General features: G+C 60.9%; 1 protein-coding gene across 1 annotated transcript; it reads right to left on the bottom strand.

Annotated features, from left to right (window-relative positions):
* Positions 1-28: 28 nt before the first annotated feature.
* On the bottom strand, positions 29-601 carry LOC115642753 (olfactory receptor 6F1-like). Its single transcript, XM_030546465.1, has one exon. It carries the CDS (start codon positions 599-601, stop codon positions 29-31), a length of 573 nt encoding a protein of 190 aa, XP_030402325.1.
* Between the last annotated feature and the right edge of the window lie 20,443 nt (positions 602-21,044).

Raw genomic sequence — 21,044 nt, 5'->3', positions numbered from 1 at the left:
TGGAAAAGGCCCGCTGTCTGCCAATGGTCTAGGGCATCCTGCAGATGGTGGAGATGATGTAGCAATAGGACACCATAGTGAGCAGGAAGGAGCAGAGGATGATGACCCAAGCGAAGGTGAAGAATATCATCTCGCTGACTGAGGTGTCTGTGCATGAGAGGTTCAGCACTGGTGCCAGGTCGCAGAAGAAGTGGTTGATCTTGTTGGGGCCGCAGAAGAAGAACTGAGTGGTAGAGATGGTGAGGGGCAAATGGCCAATGAAACCACTCACCCAAGAGCCAACAGCCAGCTGGGTGCAGACCTTTTTGTTCATCAGAGTCCTGTAGCGCAGCAGGTAGCAGATGGCAATGTAGCGATCATAAGTCATCACACCCAGGAACAAGCACTCGGTGGTTCCCAAGCAGAAGAAGACATAGAATTGGAAGATGCAGCCTGACACAGATATGATGCTCCTCTCCACCATGAAGCTGGACAGCATCTTGGGCACAATGACTGTGGTGTACCAGATCTCCATGAATGAGAAGTTGCTCAGGAAGAAGTACATGGGTGTGTGAAGGCGGTTATCCTTCCACACCATGGCTATGATGGTGGCATTGGCCATTATAGTCAAAGCATAAGCAAGGAGGAAGAAGGTAAAGAAAAGAAAGTCCTGCCATCTTCATAGGCTATTGAACCCTAAGAGGATGAATTCAGCAACAGCACTCTGGTTTCTGGCATCCATCCTTCACTGTGTTTAGAATTGGAGAAGGAGTAAGAAGAATATGAAATAATAAATAATAATAATAATAATGGTGAAATATAAGGTAAATGTTACTGATCTGAAAGATTTTAAATGAAGTTACCATTGTGGAAAGAGGACAAACTGAGGGTCTCTTGGTCTCTCTCTCTTTTTGTATTATGCCCATCATAGATTCCAAGATTCTAAGGCCACAAATAATTATTCTGATCTTTTAGTTTGATCTTTTACAGCACAGGCCATAGAACTTCCCCAAAATCATTCCTAGAACATATTTTTTTTAGAAAAAAATCTAATCTTAATTTTAAAATTGTCAGTAGCGGAGAATCCACCCCAGCACTTAGAAAATTGTTCCAATGATTGATTACTCTCATTGTTAAAAAAAATATATATCCCTTATTTACAGTCTGAATTTCTCTAGCTTCAACTTCTGGCCATTGAATCATGCTATACTTTTCCCTCTTAGATTGAATAGCCCATTAAATATCTTTTTCTGTGTACATGCTTATAGACTGTATTCAAGTCACCCCTTAACCTTCTCTTTCTTAAGATAAACAGATTGAGTTCCTTGAGTCTATCACTATAAGGCAGGTTTTCTTACCATTTAATTGTTGTGTCTCTTCTCTGAAACCTCTCCAATTTATCATCATCCTTCTTAAACTGTGAGCATCAGGAATTAATACAGCAATGGTTGCATCAGTGCCAAATACAGAAGGAAAATTGTTTCTCTATTCCTACTCAATATTCCCATTTATGCAGGGAATAATTCTCAGAATCCCATTAGCTCATTTTCAGAGGATTATTCACCATGATTCCCAAATCTTTTTCACAGTCACTGCTTCCCATGATAGAGTCTCTCATCTTGTAACTATGGCTGACATTCTTTGTTCCTAGATGTATATGTTAATATTTAGCCATATTGTTTGATTGTCCCCAGTTTACCAAGTTATCCAGATCATTCTGTATCAGTGACCTGTCCTCTTCATTATTTACCACTCCCCCAACTTTTGTGTCATCTGCAAACTTGATCAGTGATAATTTATGTTTTATTCACAAGATTATTGATAAAGATGTTAAAGAGTGTAGGGCCAAGAACTAATCCCTGCGAGACCCCACAAGAAACACACTATCACTGGAGAATGAAATTCTCCATGTGTCATTTCAACATGGTCCAAAATGGTTTGAGTTTCCCTACATATAGGGATAAATAAACAAATAAAGTATGCATCACCCTCTAACGGGTCCCCCCTCGGGGTGCCACCTGGAATTGGGGTTCCACTGAGCCCTCTGACCCACCAGTCTGGGCTCCCTCTCACACTGAGCTGCTGTAAGAAGCTGAAAAGCCCTCCAAGCTTGTACTTTCACCAGCATTCACACAGGTAGGGATACACCCAGCTGCAGTTACACACAGCCTCTCTAACCACCAGCCTCCCAGCCTAGGACACCAGACACAAGTACTGTCCTGCCTTGGTCAATATCTGGCCAGTATATGGTTTTAACACCCGATCCACCTCTCCCTCAATGAGTACCATACACACTTGTGGCAACCAAGCTGAGATTTTTCCCAGACACTTTAGACAAACTCACACCTCATAGAGTCTTCCAGGTGCTATAACCAAGAGCGGGAGCACGTCGGGGTCACCAACGTTATCAGATGTTTGGCTCTGCATGTGTGTTCTTTTTGTGCTGTCCCAGCTCTACACAGATAGTTGGCACAGCAAACCTCAATCAAACTCCCCAATGACCACAAGACTTGGGTAAGTAGAGAAGGCACCTGGCCAGGTTTATTGTTTATAAAGCACAGTAATAGCACCTGGCAGACTCTACGAGGATACTAAGACATGTATGCATGTGACAATGGACGCAGCTCAGTCAGTGGCAGGACTTTCCACAGCCCCCTAGGATGGACAACGGGGTAAGGAGAGGTATTCCAACATCTATAGACTGAAGCAAACAACCTAGGATAAACTTCTTACATACTGTGAAAGTAGAATAAATTATATTGTGAAAATAGAAAGGATTAAAGAAATGCTGTCTGTACCTTTAAGCAAAACTGTTGGAATGCTGCAGTCCAGGTGTCAGGAGTACAGACATTAACATAGAACAATTGCACCGTTTAAGGGCAATTGGTGAAGTATTAGCCTTAGATGGATAAGAGTTAGTAAAAAAGTAGGATATGCATGCTGTGCCCCAGGTAAATTTTACTGTTTTGCTTTCTTTGTCCCTTTGTCTAATTCCCGCTCTTTTATCTGTATAAATAAAACTGTTTGGGTCTTGCATGGCCACTCACATTATCTGGGTGTTATTGGCGGAGCGCTGCGCTAATAAAACAGAGTGGTCTGACAAATTGTGAGTCCTGATTCTAACTTCGACAGTACCACTGTACACATTTCATGACATGTTTGTTACCTTCCCTTGTACTTTCCTCCTGATGTTTCAGACAAAATATCACCATTCATTACTTTTGTCAAACCATTTTATTATGTGCTACATTGGGATGTTCTTCTGTTGGCTTGCTGGAATGTATTTGCATATTCATTGTTTTAGCAATGCTAGCAGCACTAGTGCATAATTTGTGTACTGGATACTGGCTTTCAGGTAAGCATCTGCTTTTAACAGGGCCTTACTGTTGCTCATAAAGTAACTTGCATTGACTTTGGTTCAAGCCTTACGCCTTACCCCAGACCCCCATGCTTCAAGCTCTTTCTTTCTACTACACGAATTTTCTGGAGTAATCGTGCTTGTGTGCATTTTCTCAATAAGCCATTAACATTGTCTGGTCTTTTTACTGTTGTCCCTGAAAGGCTACTTGGGTGTTTTCAACCTCACATTTCAGTAACACATACATAGCCAAAATTCATATCTTCACATGTGACGATAGCACATACAATCCAATGATATATTAATGTCTAGCAGATCAAGACTTTTAGAATGATTCATCACAAGGCATACTTTGTACAAAATATATCCTAATTATATGACAGTGGCAAAGAAGGGTGTCACACACCCCACTTCCTCTGGGACATAGGTTTTATTTAATTAACATTACACAACATAATTTAGGGTGAAAGAAAAGCCATTATATACATTTGTAATTCCAACTACAATTTATTTTGTCCATAATTTAAATTAAGATAGGGGAAGGGAATTAATATTTTTGACCCTAGTGATAATAATAACAATGCTTCTCACTTGCATAGCACATTTCTTCTAAAGATCTCAAAGTACTTCTGGTCTGTAGAACTGATTCCAGGTCACCTAACTACTCATTCACTGCTCTTCCCATTATTCCACATTGCCTGCACAAAAAGATATCCTTACTACAGTGTGCCATATTATTAGCCCTAGAGTTCTGAAGAAATACTCCCAACTCTGATAAAAATTCCCCTTTTTTGATTACACTCAAAATTTTCAGAACATCTCATGCAATTTTATGGCAAAACCTGTCTCTCTTATTAGGTGTGTTCCACAGAAGAATAAAATATTTAAGACTGGCTACTGTACTGTGAAGAATTATCAATGGGTCAGTTGCAGCTACTTTTAGAGAATGTATCTCACTCTATGAACAAAGAAGGCATTTGTGGTCCTCTGAGCCAAGGCAGGTCAGATATCCCAGAGAGAAACTCATGAAGATTATGGTTCATCTCTTCAGCTGATGGAGGTATTCAGAGCTACACTAGCCTAAGATCTGGGTCAAGCTCCGTTCAGTATATCTGATTGTAGAATCAGTTTCCAAAGGAGATTAGGCTAATCAGGTCACGTTATAAGGTACTTCTTCAGAAAGGCTTCTCGCCATAACCAGAATGTCATTTACCACCTTTAACCTAAAAAGTGAACTTTTCCCAAAGAGACTTTTAACTGAAGAAGGGACAAGAGCCCAGGATTATAGAAGAGCTTGGTGGCTGAATCCGTTTAACCAGGGAGGTGGTCTGATACAACATGAATGAAAAAACAGTAGGCAGAGAGAACACAGAAAAATACCTCATATATATTAGATCAATTCCAGTGGTTCAGGATCTTTGGTCCTTTCAGAAGATTCAGTGTTACCCTGATCTGCAACTTTTCTTTTTATGGTAAGTTCTCTAATGCTTTCCAGGAAGAACTAGCATTTTAACTGATGGGTTTGGGGTAATTATGAGAGCACCTGTGTGCGTCTATTGGGATCTGTCCCAGCTCAGGGATGAGAAGACCTTGTTATGGAGGCTCAAAAGTGTTGCATTAATAAGGTACCAAATTGGTGTGGAGCCAGTTTTGAGCAGACATCTGAAGGCAGTTATGTCTTCTCGCTAGTGCACAAGTATGGCAGTCAATGGATGATTTCATCTGGAGACTATTCCATAGCCTACCAAAGGAAGCATTTGATGGATTAAAATTCCTTGATTCTACCCTGGTCAAATGTTAAGAACATAAGTACAGCCATATTGGGTCAGAACAAAGGTCCATTTAGTTCAGTATCCTGTCTTCTTACAGTGGCAAATGCCAGGTGCTTCAGAGGGAATGAACAGAACAGGTAATCATCATGTGATCCATTCCTTGTCGCCTATTCCCAGCTCCTGGCGAAGAGAGGTCAGGAACACCCTCCTTGCCCATCCTGGCTAATAACCATTGATGGACCTATCCTCCAAGGAACTTATCCATTTCTTTTTTTGAACTCTGTTACAGTCTAGGCCTTCAAAACATCCTTTGGAAAAGAGTTCCACAGTTTGACCATGTGTTGTATGAAGAAATACTTCCCTTTGTTTGTTTTAAACCTGTTGCTTATTAATTTCATTTAGTGATCCCTAGTTCTTGTGTTATAAGAAGGAGTAAATAACACTTCCTTATTTAATTTCTTCACATCAGTCATGATTTTATAGACTTGGATCATATCCCCCTGTAGAAGAGCAGACTCACCCCTGCGGCACCTCCTGCTGGTGACTTCCGGGAATTAGCTCATTCCAGCTCCGGAGCATCCTCTGCAGGCCAGTGATCCACTGCCTCTTGGCCTCCAAGTCCCTCCCAGGACCCGGTGCTCCTTTATCTGTGGTGCTGCCCCCTGGCAGTAACTCCTTTGTCTCAGGGTCTCCCCTCCCCAAGTAACCCCCACCCACTATCCCCACCTAGCCTCAGTACCAGGCTACTGCCAGTCATCATCTAGCCCCTGTGCCCTGGGGCAGACTGCAGTATCAGTCTACTCATCAGTGGCAAGGTTGGGTTTGGGCCTGCTGCCTTTGCCTACCCCTGGGCTGCCCTCTGCAACCCCCAGTACCTGTTGGCCTTATGCTAGGCCACAGCCTGGGGCTTTCCAGGCTGGAGCTCCCCAGCTCCTCTGCCTTTCCCCAGCCCTGCTTCACTCAGGTACCCTGTCTCTACCTCCCTGCAGCCAGGCCCTTCTCCCTCTACAAACCGAGAGAGACTCCTGAGCTCCTGGCTCACAGCCTCTTTATACAGGCCAGCTATGGCCTGATTGGGGCATGGCCCAGCTGCAGTCACTTCCCAATCAGCCTAGTTTAGCAGCTTCCAGCCACAACCTTCCCCATGGGCTGTTTTCACCCCTTCAGGGCAGGAGCAGGAGCTGGGTAAGCACCCCTGATACCGGGAGTGCTCTGTGTCTGCTTGGGTGCTCTGCTGGCTGGAGCATTCCCCCTGCCCCCTTCTCTGGCTGCCCTGCTGGCTGGAGCTCCTTCTCCCTTCCTGGGCTGCTGCTGCTGTTGCTGCTGGCTGGAGTGCTCCCCTCCTGGACTGCTGCTACTGCTGCTGAGCGAGGGGTGGGGGGGCCCTGTGGGCCAGCCCCCACTCCTCCACCTCCGGAGGGAGAAGCCAGGACCCCACCACCGCCACCACCACCGCTGCTGCCACCTGCGTGGGGTCCTTCCTGCCTGGCCACCTAGGTTGTTGGAGGAGGAGCCGCTGCTGCTGGAGCTGTGTTTGCCTGGGGAGCTGCTGGAGCCTGGAGGCGCCTGAGGCCTGAGAGGACCATCGGCTGCTGGGGGAGCGCACAGGTAGCCCCTGAAGACCACTGTGGAGGGGGCCCTCAGAAACTGAGTGACTTTTTGACTGTGCTCTAGTGGTGGGGGTGTAGACTGTGTTTGTGGGGGCACAGGGGGTGTGGCGTGGAGCCTGCCCCCTGGTCCATCTGTGCCCCCCCAACCCCCACCACCACCGTTGCCCCCTCCACCACCCCCACGGACTGCTTACCATCTGCCTCGGTCCCCACCTCTGGGACTCAGCTGCTTGCCTGGCCAGCCACGCCCTTTTTCCACCGTTTGGGCCTCCAGCAGCAGCCAGCCACACCTTTAGCCCTTGCACAAGTGCTCGTGGGTGCACGCACCCCCCCAGCCCCCTCCCCAACCTGACCCCTCCCCCTCTGTGACAGACCCCCCAGCCTTTCCCCTTGTTGCCTGCCCCATTGCCCCTTGTAGCCTTTTGCCCATCCACTCCCAGCTTCAGTTTGTTTGCCTGCCCCGCCCGTCCCCCTTTGTAGCCTTGTTTGTCCTGCCTCAGCCCCGCAACCGGCCCCTTGGTCCCTCTGCCCCACTCCCAGCCTTGTTGAGCCCCTTCCCTACTGCCCCTTCGCCCTGTTCGGCCCCCCCCTCGTGCGCCTGTACCCTTCTCGTGCGCTTGTGCCCCCCATTTGAGTTTTTCCCTCTGGCACTGCACCCCCCAATTGCTTTTGTATCCCTTCCCTCCCCTAGTGCGGCTAGAGGAGCCGGTTTTCCCTCCCGTGTCCGGTGACTGATCCCCGCCCCCGAGTCCTTGCTTGGCCCCTTATCTGCCCCCCCCCCATTTTGGCACCCTCCTCCCCTGCCTGCAGCCTAGCGGAGAGGAGTGGTTGCCCTTCTTCCCCTCCCCTCCCTTTCTCCGGTGTTTCCCCTCCCTCCCCACTTGCCATGGCGGGGGACGCAGCGGATGGGACCCCTGGGACGACCCCTGTCCCCCCCGCCCACCCTGCTCCCTCAACGACCCCCCCACTCCCTACCGCTGCCGCTGCTGCCGGACCGCCTGCCACCACTCTCGCTGCGGCGCCGGCAGCGGCGGGTGCAGGGGTGACCTCTGCTGCCGCCACGTCCCTCGCCCCCTCTGCTTCCGGGGGACCCCCTCCGGCTGGCGGGAAGGGCCAGGGCAAGAAGAAGGGAAAGGGCCCCGCTAGGAAACCTAAGCCCTCCATGGCGGAGCCTGTCACCTCTGCCGCGGCCCCACCACCGGCCGCGGCGCCCCTCCCCGCTGTTCCCTCCACCAGCTCTGCGGGTGCCCCTCCCCCGGCCCCCAGGGCATACGCCCAGGTGGCGGCGGCCCCCCCGCCTGCCGCTTCGTCATCTCCCCAGGCCGCCGCCTCCGCTACCATCTATAGCGGCCGGGGCCCCTTCCCCACCTTGACCAGGAAGCACGGCGTCCGTTGCCTCCTGGTGCCCGCCTCGCCCCACGTGGAGACCTACGTGCGGGCGTTGGCGAGGGTGGTGGGGCCCACGGCCATCGTGGCGGCCTCCAAGATGTATGGCAAGGTCGTCTTCTTCCTTGCCTCGGAGGCCGCCGCCCAGGAGGCGGTGGAGAAGGGCCTGGCGGTGGGGGGTGTGTTCGTCCCCCTGGAGCCGCTGGAGGACCTGGGGGTCCGTATCACCCTGACCTCTGTCCCCCCCTTCCTCCCCAATGCCGCCCTATTGCCTGTCCTCTCTACCCTGGGGAAGCCCATTTCAGTGGTGAGCCCTCTCCCCTTGGGCTGCAAGGACCCCGCCCTCCGTCACGTCCTCTCGTTCCGCCGGCAGGTGCAGCTTCAACTGCCGCCGGCGGCACGTGGCGGAGAGGCGCTCGAGGGGTCCTTCCTGGTCCCCTATCAGGGGGCCCATTACCGGGTGCACTACTCCACGGGGGAGGCCCGGTGCTACCTCTGCCGGGCGACGGGGCACGTCCGGAGGGACTGCCCCTTGGCTCGGCTCGGAGGAGCGCCCGGGACCCCCGAGCCCCGGCAGGGTGCCGGCCCCGTCATCGCCGGCACCCCTGACCGCCCGGTACCCAGGGCCGCCCCTCCTCCTCCTCCATCCATCACTGCTCCCGCTCGGGCTGCAGGGGTACCTCCCTCGGCATGCCCAGACGAGCGGGTGGGCCCTGCCTCCGCTGCCTGCACTCTGGCGGGGCCTGTGGAGGAGGGTGTGGCGGGGGTATTGCCGGGCGTGGGAGAGGGCCCTCCCCAAGGGGTATCTTCCCTTCCTCCCGCTGTCCCACCAGTGCCCCTCCAGGTCCGCGACCCACCCACCCTGCCCTCTGACCCGACCCCTGACACCCAGCCCGTGAGCGATGCCATGGAGGGCTGGACCCTGGTCCAGGGTAGGCGGGGCAAGCGGAAGGCTCGAGCTCCGCTCTTACCACCTGATGCGGGAGCCCCCTGTAAGACCAGAAAGGGGGCCACGGATGCCGAGCCTTCCGCCGTGCCCTCGGGGTCGGCCCGTCCGCCAGTTCCGGCCAGGGAAGTCGTGGCGGCACCAGAGGGTTCCACCGTCCCTCCTCTGCAACCCCCCTCTGTGGCGGCCTCGGATTTGGTCCCCCCTGCTCCATTGCCGCCTGCGCCCCCTGCACCAGTCGGGGCGCTTATTGCCTCCGGCTCCAGCGGGGAGGACCCCGGGGTGGTGGGAGGTGAGCACCCCTCCATATTTGAGGATATCGAGGCCCTGGGTCTGACCCCGGTTACCCAGGGGGAGGATGACCCTCCGCCAGCGGGCCTCGACCTAGCCGTCCTCACCCCAGCTCCCCTCTCCCCGTGTTCCCTCCTCCTAGCCGCTGCATCCGCTCCCGCCTCCGGGGGACCCCTGGACTCCCTGCCCTGCCTGGCCGTGGTTGGCGCCCCGCTGATGGCCGCCAAGCCCGTTGAGGCGACGGCCGGTGCCCCACGGCCGGGAGACGGGCTCACGGGGATATCCCTCGGTGGTGCGGAGCACCCACATCCCTTCCCGGGCGGGGGCCCCACCGACGGTGTTCCATCTCCCGATGCCGTGGCTAGCGCGCCCACCACCGAGCCTGAGCCCGGCACCGCTGGGGACCCCCTCCCTGCCCCTCTGATCTCCGCGCCTGGCCGTGGGGAGCATGCTCCCGACGGTTCAGCTCCTGCGGTCCCGGATCCCACCTCTGTCCCTATCCCTGCCCTCGGGCCCGCCCTTGCCCTTGACCCCGACCCTGTCCCCTCCACTGCCCCTGCTGTTGTTGCCGCCCCTGGGGCTGTCGCCTTCCCTTTTCCGGGGGGTGACCCCCAGAGGGCGGGCTTTACATTTCACTGTCCCGATCCCCTAGGGGCTGCACTCTTCCCTCCGCCGCCCCCCGTCGAGCCGGGCTCTGTGGCGGACCTTGTGGCGCCGGCCCATCGGGCGCCACGTCGGGGGTCCGCCCCTTGCCTTCCCGTCCCCACGGGCCACGGGGTTGTCCCAGAAGCCCCACTAGTGGGTCACCAGGGGCCAGGGGCCCCACCCCCCCACGCGCTGCGAGAGGAGCTGCGGGAGTTCCTGGAAGACGTCAGGGGCTCCCGCAACAAGGTGGCGCTTGCTCTCCAGCGCTGGGGGGATTTCCATCAGATCCTCCGGGCCGCGAGGGCCCTCATGGGGGAGGGCAAGAGGACCGGGAAGCAGGGTGCCGCGACTTACCAGCGGGTCCGCGGCTTCCGTGACTCCTTGCTCACCTTCGGGGTGGGTCACGGTTTGCTGCGCGGCCCACTGGGGGCCGTGGGCGTCCCTGCCGGCGAGGATCCCCCCCAGCCCTCCTCATGGCGCCCATCATCTTTGCCTCATTGAACACCCGGAGCTGTAGGGTGGGTTTCCGCAGGAGCCAGGTGCTCTCCTTCCTTCGGGAGGGGGGGTACTCTGTGATTTTCCTGCAGGAGACCCACACGGATCCGGCCGCCGAAGCCAGCTGGCGGCTGGAGTGGGGGGACGGGGTCTACTTCAGCCACCTTTCCACCCGTAGTGCTGGAGTGGCTACCCTGTTCTCCCCCGACCTACGGCCGGAGGTGCTGGGGGTTGCCGAGGCTGTGCCGGGCCGCCTGCTGCACCTCCGGGTCCGCTTGGAGGGGCTCGTGGTGAACCTCGTGAACGTCTATGCCCCGACATCGGCCCCGGAGCGGTTGCCGTTCTATCAGCAGGCGTCCGCCTTCCTCGGCTCCCTGGATCCTCGTGAGTGCCTGGTCCTGGGTGGGGACTTCAACATCATCCTGGAGGAGCGGGACCGCTCGGGGACCGAGCAGAGCCCGGCCGCCGCGGACGTCCTCCGGGAGATCGTCAACCATCACTCCCTGGTGGACGTCTGGCGCGACCACCACCCGGACGATGTCACCACGTTCACCTATGTCCGGGTAGGAGCCCATCGGTCGTGCCACTCCCGGTTGGACCGCATCTACATGTCGCGATTCCACCTTTCACGGGCCCTGTCCTCCAGCGTCCGGCCGGCCCCTTTTTCTGACCACCACCTCGTCACCGTGACGGCCTCCCTCAGTGCGGAGAGACCGGGGCCGGCCTACTGGCACTTCAACAACAGCTTGCTGGAGGATGCGGGCTTCGTGGCGTCCTTCCGGGAGTTCTGGCTGGCCTGGCGAGGGCAGCGGCGTGCCTTTCCCTCGGCACGGCGCTGGTGGGATGTGGGGAAGGTGCGCGCCCGGCTCTTCTGCCGCGACTACACCCGGGGCGTCAGCCGACGGAGGGATGCGGCGATAGAGCAGTTGGAACGGGAGGTCTTAGAGCTGGAGAGGCGTCTGGCCGCCAGCCCCGAGGATCCATCCCTGTGCGGAGCGTGCCAGGAGAAGCGGGAGGAGCTCCGGGTCCTCGAGGACCATCGGGCTCGGGGCGCCTTTGTTCGCTCCCGCATCCGCCTCCTTCGGGAGATGGATCGCGGCTCCCGCTTCTTCTACGCCCTGGAGAAACGGAGGGGGGCCCGGAAGCACGTCACCTGCCTCCTGGCGGAGGACGGCACCCCCCTCACGGATCCGGCGGAGCTGTGCCAGAGGGCCCGGACCTTCTACGCGCGCCTTTTCTCCCCGGATCCGACCGATCCCGCCGCTCGCAGAGTGCTTTGGGACGAGCTCCCTACGCTCAGCGCGGGCGCCCGGGACCGGCTAGAGCTGCCTCTCTCTCTGGCCGAGTTCTCGGACGCCCTCCGTCGCATGCCCACCAACAAGTCTCCGGGCATGGACGGGCTGACCGTGGAGTTCTACCGCGTGTTCTGGGACGTCCTCGGCCCAGACCTGGCCAGCGTCTGGGCCGAGTCCTTGCAGGGCGGGGTCCTCCCTCTCTCGTGCAGGCGAGCTGTGCTCGCCTTATTGCCGAAGAAGGGGGACCTCCGCGATTTACGGAATTGGCGTCCCGTCTCGCTCCTCAGCACGGACTACAAGATCATCGCCAAGGCCATCTCGCTGCGGCTGGGGTCCGTGCTGGCGGACGTGATCCACCCGGACCAGACCTGCACCGTCCCGGGCCGTAGCATCTTCGATAACCTCTATTTGGTCCGGGATCTCTTAGAGCTTGGGTGCAGGGATGGTCTGTCGTTCGCCCTCCTGTCCCTGGATCAGGAGAAGGCGTTCGACAGGGTGGACCACGGGTACCTCCTGGGCACTCTGCGAGCGTTGGGCTTCGGGTCCCAGTTTGTGGGTTTTCTCCAGGTGCTGTACGCTTCCGCAGAGTGTCTGGTCAGGCTCAACTGGACCCTGACCGAACCGGTCAGCTTCGGGCGGGGAGTGCGGCAGGGGTGCCCCCTCTCGGGCCAGCTGTACGCTCTGGCCATCGAGCCCTTCCTCTGTCTCCTCCGCAGGCGGTTGACGGGGTTGGTGCTTCAGGAGCCGGAGCTGCGGCTGGTCCTGTCGGCGTACGCCGACGATGTGCTCCTCGTGGTCCAGGACCCGGGCGACTTGGCGCGGGTGGAGGCCTGCCAGGCGGTGTACTCGGCGGCCTCCTCCGCCCGGGTCAACTGGGTCAAGAGCTCTGGCCTGGTGGTCGGGGACGGGTGGCAGGCAGGCTCCCTCCCACCCGCGCTCCAGGCCATCCGGTGGAGCGCGGGTCCGCTGCTCTATCTCGGCGTTTACCTTTCCGCCACGCATCCGTCTCCGCCGGAGAACTGGCTCGGTTTGCAGGACAGGGTGACGGAGCGGCTCCGGAAATGGACAGGACTCCTCCGGTGCCTTTCCCTTCGAGGGAGGGCACTGGTGCTCAACCAACTGGTCCTGTCCATGCTCTGGTACCGCCTCAACACCCTGGTCCCGGCCCCGGGTTTCCTGGCCAACCTCCGGACTGTGATTCTGGAGTTCTTTTGGCCAGGACTGCACTGGGTCCCTGCGGGGGTCCTCCACCTGCCCCTGGAGGAGGGGGGGCAGGGCCTGAAGTGCCTGCGCACTCAGGTCCACGTCTTCCGCCTCCAGGCCCTGCAGAGGCTCCTGTTTGGTGCGGGTAGTCCGGCGTGGAGCGTATTGGCGCACGCCTTCCTCCGCCGTTTTCGAGGGCTCCGATACGACCGGCAGCTCTTTTACCTCCATCCGAGAGGTCTTCCGCGAGACCTCTCCGGGCTGCCGGTCTTCTACCAGGACCTCCTCCGGACCTGGAAGCTGTTCTCTGCGACCAGGTCCGTGGCGGCCACCGTGGGGGCCGACCTCCTCGCGGAGCCCCTGCTACACAATCCCCAGCTTCGTGTGCAGGTGGCGGAGTCCCCCGCGGTGCGCCGGAGGCTGGTCCTGGCGGGAGCCACCAGGGTCGGAGACCTCCTGGACTACGACCGGGGAGGCTGGCTGGATCCCCTGACGCTCGCTCACCGCATGGGGCTCTCCAGACCTTGCACTCCCCGGCGCGTACTCCAGGAGGTGGAGGCCGCTTTGCCGCCCGCTGCTCGGGCCTATCTCGACCGGGTCCTGCGGGAGGGCACGCCCCGCCCACCCCCCACCCCAAGCCCTCCGGACCTTTACATCGGGCCCCTGCCCCGTAGGCCTGACCGCCCCCCCTCGTACCTTCTCCGCAAGCCGGCTGCACGACCTGCAGCCGGTACGTTTCCAAACCGCGCCGAGGAAACAGCTCTACACGCTCGTGCTCCACACCCTTCACCTCCTCACCCTCGTGTCCCGCCCTGATACGAAGTGGCGGGACCTCCTGCCACCTCTGGAGGGTGAGGAGCCCCGGTGGGCCAGCCTCTACTCCACCCTGGTCCCACGGCCCACTGGGGATATCAGTTGGCGGCTCCTCCATGGGGCCGTGAGCACGGGCGTGTACTTGGCGCGGTTTACCCCTGTCCCGGACACCTGCTCCTTCTGCGGCGTGAGGGAGACCCTGGCGCACGTGTACTTGGAGTGCGCCAGGTTGCAGCCCCTACACCGGCTCCTCACAGCCATCCTCTTGCGTTTTTGGTTACACTTTTCCCCACACCTCCTTCTGTATGCACTCCCTATCCGTGGCCCCACAAAGTCCCGGGACCTCCTGGTCAACCTCCTCCTCGCCCTGGCGAAAAAGGCCATCCACGCGACCAGGGAGGGGAGGTTGGCCGACGGAGACCCCGGTGACTGTGGGGCTTGCTTCCGTTCCATGGTCCGATCACGCATCCGGGCGGAGTTCCTCTGGGCGGCGTCCACTGGCTCCCTTGCCGCCTTCGAGGAGCAGTGGGCGCTGTCCGGGGTTCTCTGCTCGGTGTCCCCGTTAGGTTCCCTCCTTCTGACCCTTTGACCTCACTCCTGTCCCTGTTCTTTTATTAGTTGTCCCCCGTACTCAGTGGGTTCTGTGGCCCTGTGGTTCCTCCCCTTAGGCTGGGGGAGGATCCTTTAGCAGTGGGCGGGCTTTGCCTGTCCACTTCCCAGATACCCAATAGATGGCTGGAGCGTTCCCCCGCCCTTCTCTAGCTGCCCTGCTGGCTGGAGCTCCTTCTCCCTTCCTGGGCTGCTGCTGCTGTTGCTGCTAGCTGGAGTGCTCCCCTCCTGGACTGCTGCTACTGCTGCTGAGCGAGGGGTGGGGGGGCCCTGTGGGCCAGCCCCCACTCCTCCACCTCCGGAGGGAGAAGCCAGGACCCCACCACCGCCACCACCACCGCTGCTACCACCTGCGTGGGGTCCTTCCTGCCTGGCCACCTAGGTTGTTGGAGGAGGAGCCGCTGCTGCTGGAGCTGTGTCTGCCTGGGGAGCTGCTGGAGCCTGGAGGCGCCTGAGGCCTGAGAGGACCACCGGCTGCTGGGGGAGCGCACAGGTAGACCCTGAAGACCACTGTGGAGGGGGCCCTCAGAAACTGAGTGACTTTTTGACTGTGCTCTAGTGGTGGGGGTGTAGACTGTGTTTGTGGGGGCACAGGGGGTGTGGCGTGGAGCCTGCCCCCTGGTCCATCTGTGCCCCCCCAACCCCCACCACCACCGTTGCCCCCTCCACCACCCCCACGGACTGCTTACCATCTGCCTCGGTCCCCACCTCTGGGACTCAGCTGCTTGCCTGGCCAGCCACGCCCTTTTTCCACCGTTTGGGCCTCCAGCAGCAGCCAGCCACACCTTTAGCCCTTGCACAAGTGCTCGTGGGTGCACGCACCCCCCCACCCCCCTCCCCAACCTGACCCCTCCCCTCCTGTGACAGGCCCCCCAGCCTTTCCCCTTGTTGCCTGCCCCATTGCCCCTTGTAGCCTTTTGCCCATCCACTCCCAGCTTCAGTTTGTTTGCCTGCCCCGCCCGTCCCCCTTTGTAGCCTTGTTTGTCCTGCCTCAGCCCCGCAACCGGCCCCTTGGTCCCTCAGCCCCACTCCCAGCCTTGTTGAGCCCCTTCCCTACTGCCCCTTCGCCCTGTTCGGCCCCCCCCTCGTGCGCCTGTACCCTTCTCGTGCGCTTGTGCCCCCCATTTGAGTTTTCCCCTCTGGCACTGCACCCCCCAATTGCTTTTGTATCCCTTCCCTCCCCTAGTGCGGCTAGAGGAGCCGGTTTTCCCTCCCCTGTCCGGTGACTGATCCCCGCCCCCGAGTCCTTGCTTGGCCCCGTATCTGCCCCCCCCCCCATTTTGGCACCCTCCTCCCCTGCCTGCAGCCTAGCGGAGAGGAGTGGTTGCCCTTCTTCCCCTCCCCTCCCTTTCTCCGGTGTTTCCCCTCCCTCCCCACTTGCCATGGCGGGGGACGCAGCGGATGGGACCCCTGGGACGACCCCTGTCCCCCCCGCCCACCCTGCTCCCTCAACGACCCCCCCACTCCCTACCGCTGCCACTGCTGCCGGACCGCCTGCCACCACTCTCGCTGCGGCGCCGGCAGCGGCGGGTGCAGGGGTGACCTCTGCTGCCGCCACGTCCCTCGCCCCCTCTGCTTCCGGGGGACCCCCTCCGGCTGGCGGGAAGGGCCAGGGCAAGAAGAAGGGAAAGGGCCCCGCTAGGAAACCTAAGCCCTCCATGGCGGAGCCTGTCACCTCTGCCGCGGCCCCACCACCGGCCGCGGCGCCCCTCCCCGCTGTTCCCTCCACCAGCTCTGCGGGTGCCCCTCCCCCGGCCCCCAGGGCATACGCCCAGGTGGCGGCGGCCCCCCCGCCTGCCGCTTCGTCATCTCCCCAGGCCGCCGCCTCCGCTACCATCTATAGCGGCCGGGGCCCCTTCCCCACCTTGACCAGGAAGCACGGCGTCCGTTGCCTCCTGGTGCCCGCCTCGCCCCACGTGGAGACCTACGTGCGGGCGTTGGCGAGGGTGGTGGGGCCCACGGCCATCGTGGCGGCCTCCAAGATGTATGGCAAGGTCGTCTTCTTCCTTGCCTCGGAGGCCGCCGCCCAGGAGGCGGTGGAGAAGGGCCTGGCGGTGGGGGGTGTGTTCGTCCCCCTGGAGCCGCTGGAGGACCTGGGGGTCCGTATCACCCTGACCTCTGTCCCCCCCTTCCTCCCCAATGCCGCCCTATTGCCTGTCCTCTCTACCCTGGGGAAGCCCATTTCAGTGGTGAGCCCTCTCCCCTTGGGCTGCAAGGACCCCGCCCTCCGTCACGTCCTCTCGTTCCGCCGGCAGGTGCAGCTTCAACTGCCGCCGGCGGCACGTGGCGGAGAGGCGCTCGAGGGGTCCTTCCTGGTCCCCTATCAGGGGGCCCATTACCGGGTGCACTATTCCACGGGGGAGGCCCGGTGCTACCTCTGCCGGGCGACGGGGCACGTCCGGAGGGACTGCCCCTTGGCTCGGCTCGGAGGAGCGCCCGGGACCCCCGAGCCCCGGCAGGGTGCCGGCCCCGTCATCGCCGGCACCCCTGACCGCCCGGTGCCCAGGGCCGCCCCTCCTCCTCCTCCATCCATCACTGCTCCCGCTCGGGCTGCAGGGGTACCTCCCTCGGCATGCCCAGACGAGCGGGAGGGCCCTGCCTCCGCTGCCTGCACTCTGGCGGGGCCTGTGGAGGAGGGTGTGGCGGGGGTATTGCCGGGCGTGGGAGAGGGCCCTCCCCAAGGGGTATCTTCCCTTCCTCCCGCTGTCCCACCAGTGCCCCTCCAGGTCCACGACCCACCCACCCTGCCCTCTGACCCGACCCCTGACACCCAGCCCGTGAGCGACGCCATGGAGGGCTGGACCCTGGTCCAGGGTAGGCGGGGCAAGCGGAAGGCTCGAGCTCCGCTCTTACCACCTGATGCGGGAGCCCCCTGTAAGACCAGAAAGGGGGCCACGGATGCCGAGCCTTCCGCCGTGCCCTCGGGGTCGGCCCGTCCGCCAGTTCCGGCCAGGGAAGTCGTGGCGGCACCAGAGGGTTCCACCGTCCCTCCTCTGCAACCCCCCTCTGTGGCGGCCTCGGATTTGGTCCCCCCTGCTCCATTGCCGCCTGCGCCCCCTGCACCAGTCGGGGCGCTTATTGCCTCCGGCTCCAGCGGGGAGGACCCCGGGGTGGTGGGAGGTGAGCACCCCTCCATATTTGAGGATATCGAGGCCCTGGGTCTGACCCCGGTTACCCAGGGGGAGGATGACCCTCCGCCAGCGGGCCTCGACCTAGCCGTCCTCACCCCAGCTCCCCTCTCCCCGTGTTCCCTCCTCCTGGCCGCTGCATCCGCTCCCGCCTCCGGGGGACCCCTGGACTCCCCGCCCTGCCTGGCCGTGGTTGGCGCCCCGCTGCTGGCCGCCAAGCCCGTTGAGGCGACGGCCGGTGCCCCACGGCCGGGAGACGGGCTCACGGGGATATCCCTCGGTGGTGCGGAGCACCCACATCCCTTCCCGGGCGGGGGCCCCACCGACGGTGTTCCATCTCCCGATGCCGTGGCTAGCGCGCCTACCACCGAGCCTGAGCCCGGCATCGCTGGGGACCCCCTCCCTGCCCCTCTGATCTCCGCGCCTGGCCGTGAGGAGCATGCTCCTGACGGTTCAGCTCCTGCGGTCCCGGATCCCACCTCTGTCCCTATCCCTGCCCTCGGCCCCGCCCTTGCCCTTGACCCCGTCCCTGTCCCCTCCACTGCCCCTGCTGTTGTTGCCGCCCCTGGGGCTGTCGCCTTCCCTTTTCCGGGGGGTGACCCCCAGAGGGCGGGCTTTACATTTCACTGTCCCGATCCCCTAGGGGCTGCACTCTTCCCTCCGCCGCCCCCCGTCGAGCCGGGCTCTGTGGCGGACCTTGTGGCGCCGGCCCATCGGGCGCCACGTCGGGGGTCCGCCCCTTGCCTTCCCGTCCCCACGGGCCACGAGGTTGTCCCAGAAGCCCCACTAGTGGGTCACCAGGGGCCAGGGGCCCCACCCCCCCACGCGCTGCGAGAGGAGCTGCGGGAGTTCCTGGAAGACGTCAGGGGCTCCCGCAACAAGGTGGCGCTTGCTCTCCAGCGCTGGGGGGATTTCCATCAGATCCTCCGGGCCGCGAGGGCCCTCATGGGGGAGGGCAAGAGGACCGGGAAGCAGGGTGCCGCGACTTACCAGCGGGTCCGCGGCTTCCGTGACTCCTTGCTCACCTTCGGGGTGGGTCACGGTTTGCTGCGCGGCCCACTGGGGGCCGTGGGCGTCCCTGCCGGCGAGGATCCCCCCCAGCCCTCCTCATGGCGCCCATCATCTTTGCCTCATTGAACACCCGGAGCTGTAGGGTGGGTTTCCGCAGGAGCCAGGTGCTCTCCTTCCTTCGGGAGGGGGGGTACTCTGTGATTTTCCTGCAGGAGACCCACACGGATCCGGCCGCCGAAGCCAGCTGGCGGCTGGAGTGGGGGGACGGGGTCTACTTCAGCCACCTTTCCACCCGTAGTGCTGGAGTGGCTACCCTGTTCTCCCCCGACCTACGGCCGGAGGTGCTGGGGGTTGCCGAGGCTGTGCCGGGCCGCCTGCTGCACCTCCGGGTCCGCTTGGAGGGGCTCGTGGTGAACCTCGTGAACGTCTATGCCCCGACATCGGCCCCGGAGCGGTTGCCGTTCTATCAGCAGGCGTCCGCCTTCCTCGGCTCCCTGGATCCTCGTGAGTGCCTGGTCCTGGGTGGGGACTTCAACATCATCCTGGAGGAGCGGGACCGCTCGGGGACCGAGCAGAGCCCGGCCGCCGCGGACGTCCTCCGGGAGATCGTCAACCATCACTCCCTGGTGGACGTCTGGCGCGACCACCACCCGGACGATGTCACCACGTTCACCTATGTCCGGGTAGGAGCCCATCGGTCGTGCCACTCCCGGTTGGACCGCATCTACATGTCGCGATTCCACCTTTCACGGGCCCTGTCCTCCAGCGTCCGGCCGGCCCCTTTTTCTGACCACCACCTCGTCACCGTGACGGCCTCCCTCAGTGCGGAGGACCGGGGCCGGCCTACTGGCACTTCAACAACAGCTTGCTGGAGGATGCGGGCTTCGTGGCGTCCTTCCGGGAGTTCTGGCTGGCCTGGCGAGGGCAGCGGCGTGCCTTTCCCTCGGCACGGCGCTGGTGGGATGTGGGGAAGGTGCGCGCCCGGCTCTTCTGCCGCGACTACACCCGGGGCGTCAGCCGACGGAGGGATGCGGCGATAGAGCAGTTGGAACGGGAGGTCTTAGAGCTGGAGAGGCGTCTGGCCGCCAGCCCCGAGGATCCATCCCTGTGCGGAGCGTGCCAGGAGAAGCGGGAGGAGCTCCGGGTCCTCGAGGACCATCGGGCTCGGGGCGCCTTTGTTCGCTCCCGCATCCGCCTCCTTCGGGAGATGGATCGCGGCTCCCGCTTCTTCTACGCCCTGGAGAAACGGAGGGGGGCCCGGAAGCACGTCACCTGCCTCCTGGCGGAGGACGGCACCCCCCTCACGGATCCGGCGGAGCTGTGCCAGAGGGCCCGGACCTTCTACGCGCGCCTTTTCTCCCCGGATCCGACCGATCCCGCCGCTCGCAGAGTGCTTTGGGACGAGCTCCCTACGCTCAGCGCGGGCGCCCGGGACCGGCTAGAGCTGCCTCTCTCTCTGGCCGAGTTCTCGGACGCCCTCCGTCGCATGCCCACCAACAAGTCTCCGGGCATGGACGGGCTGACCGTGGAGTTCTACCGCGTGTTCTGGGACGTCCTCGGCCCAGACCTGGCCAGCGTCTGGGCCGAGTCCTTGCAGGGCGGGGTCCTCCCTCTCTCGTGCAGGCGAGCTGTGCTCGCCTTATTGCCGAAGAAGGGGGACCTCCGCGATTTACGGAATTGGCGTCCCGTCTCGCTCCTCAGCACGGACTACAAGATCATCGCCAAGGCCATCTCGCTGCGGCTGGGGTCCGTGCTGGCGGACGTGATCCACCCGGACCAGACCTGCACCGTCCCGGGCCGTAGCATCTTCGATAACCTCTATTTGGTCCGGGATCTCTTAGAGCTTGGGTGCAGGGATGGTCTGTCGTTCGCCCTCCTGTCCCTGGATCAGGAGAAGGCGTTCGACAGGGTGGACCACGGGTACCTCCTGGGCACTCTGCGAGCGTTGGGCTTCGGGTCCCAGTTTGTGGGTTTTCTCCAGGTGCTGTACGCTTCCGCAGAGTGTCTGGTCAGGCTCAACTGGACCCTGACCGAACCGGTCAGCTTCGGGCGGGGAGTGCGGCAGGGGTGCCCCCTCTCGGGCCAGCTGTACGCTCTGGCCATCGAGCCCTTCCTCTGTCTCCTCCGTAGGAGGTTGACGGGGTTGGTGCTTCAGGAGCCGGAGCTGCGGCTGGTCCTGTCGGCGTACGCCGACGATGTGCTCCTCGTGGTCCAGGACCCGGGCGACTTGGCGCGGGTGGAGGCCTGCCAGGCGGTGTACTCGGCGGCCTCCTCCGCCCGGGTCAACTGGGTCAAGAGCTCTGGCCTGGTGGTCGGGGACGGGTGGCAGGCAGGCTCCCTCCCACCCGCGCTCCAGGCCATCCGGTGGAGCGCGGGTCCGCTGCTCTATCTCGGCGTTTACCTTTCCGCCACGCACCCGTCTCCGCCGGAGAACTGGCTGGGTTTGCAGGACAGGGTGACGGAGCGGCTCCGGAAGTGGACAGGACTCCTCCGGTGCCTTTCC

This window comes from Gopherus evgoodei, unplaced genomic scaffold, assembly GCF_007399415.2.
Source record: "Gopherus evgoodei ecotype Sinaloan lineage unplaced genomic scaffold, rGopEvg1_v1.p scaffold_45_arrow_ctg1, whole genome shotgun sequence".
Taxonomy (NCBI): domain Eukaryota; kingdom Metazoa; phylum Chordata; order Testudines; family Testudinidae; genus Gopherus; species Gopherus evgoodei.
The sequence above is the reverse complement of the archived record's forward strand: the minus strand, read 5'-3'. Positions and strand labels throughout refer to the sequence as shown.